The following is a 412-nucleotide window of genomic DNA, read 5'->3' on the forward strand; positions in this document are numbered from 1 at the left end:
TGGTGCCCATTCGGGGAGGCAGGGCTGAGGCATCACCCCTCCCTTCACCCCTGCAGCCGGCTGCTCCTCTCCACGCTGTGCCACCCTGAGCAGGTCCATGGAGTGACCCCGGTCAGGGGTCTCTGCACCAGTGCAGCCCCCCCAGCAGCCGGCCTGGCTGCCGCCGCCGCCAACATGAGCGACTTCTGGCACAAGCTGGGCTGCTGCGTGGTAGAGAAGCCGCAGCCGGTGAGTAGCTCTGACGTGGCCGCTTGACGGAGGGTTTGGTGACGTGGGCTCAGTGGGGGCTGATGGCCTTCATCCCCTTGCAGAAGAAGAGGAGGAGACGGATCGACCGCTCCATGATTGGAGAACCGATGAACTTCGTCCACCTGACGCACATTGGCTCCGGAGACATGGCTGCGGGTGAAGG

General features: G+C 65.0%; 1 protein-coding gene across 1 annotated transcript in view; it reads left to right on the forward strand.

Annotated features, from left to right (window-relative positions):
• The first annotated feature begins 174 nt into the window (after positions 1 to 174).
• Positions 175 to 412, forward strand: part of CDC42SE1 (CDC42 small effector 1) — a 510-nt gene continuing 272 nt past the window's right edge. The window contains exons 1-2 of the mRNA XM_010009554.1: positions 175 to 228; positions 312 to 412. The exon at positions 312 to 412 is cut by the window's right edge and continues 5 nt beyond it. Of these exons, the coding sequence (XP_010007856.1) occupies positions 175 to 228; positions 312 to 412 (155 nt within the window). The remainder of the gene's footprint in view (positions 229 to 311) is intronic.

This window comes from Nestor notabilis, unplaced genomic scaffold (genome assembly GCF_000696875.1).
Source record: "Nestor notabilis isolate BGI_N333 unplaced genomic scaffold, ASM69687v1 scaffold19722, whole genome shotgun sequence".
Lineage (NCBI taxonomy): Eukaryota > Metazoa > Chordata > Aves > Psittaciformes > Psittacidae > Nestor > Nestor notabilis.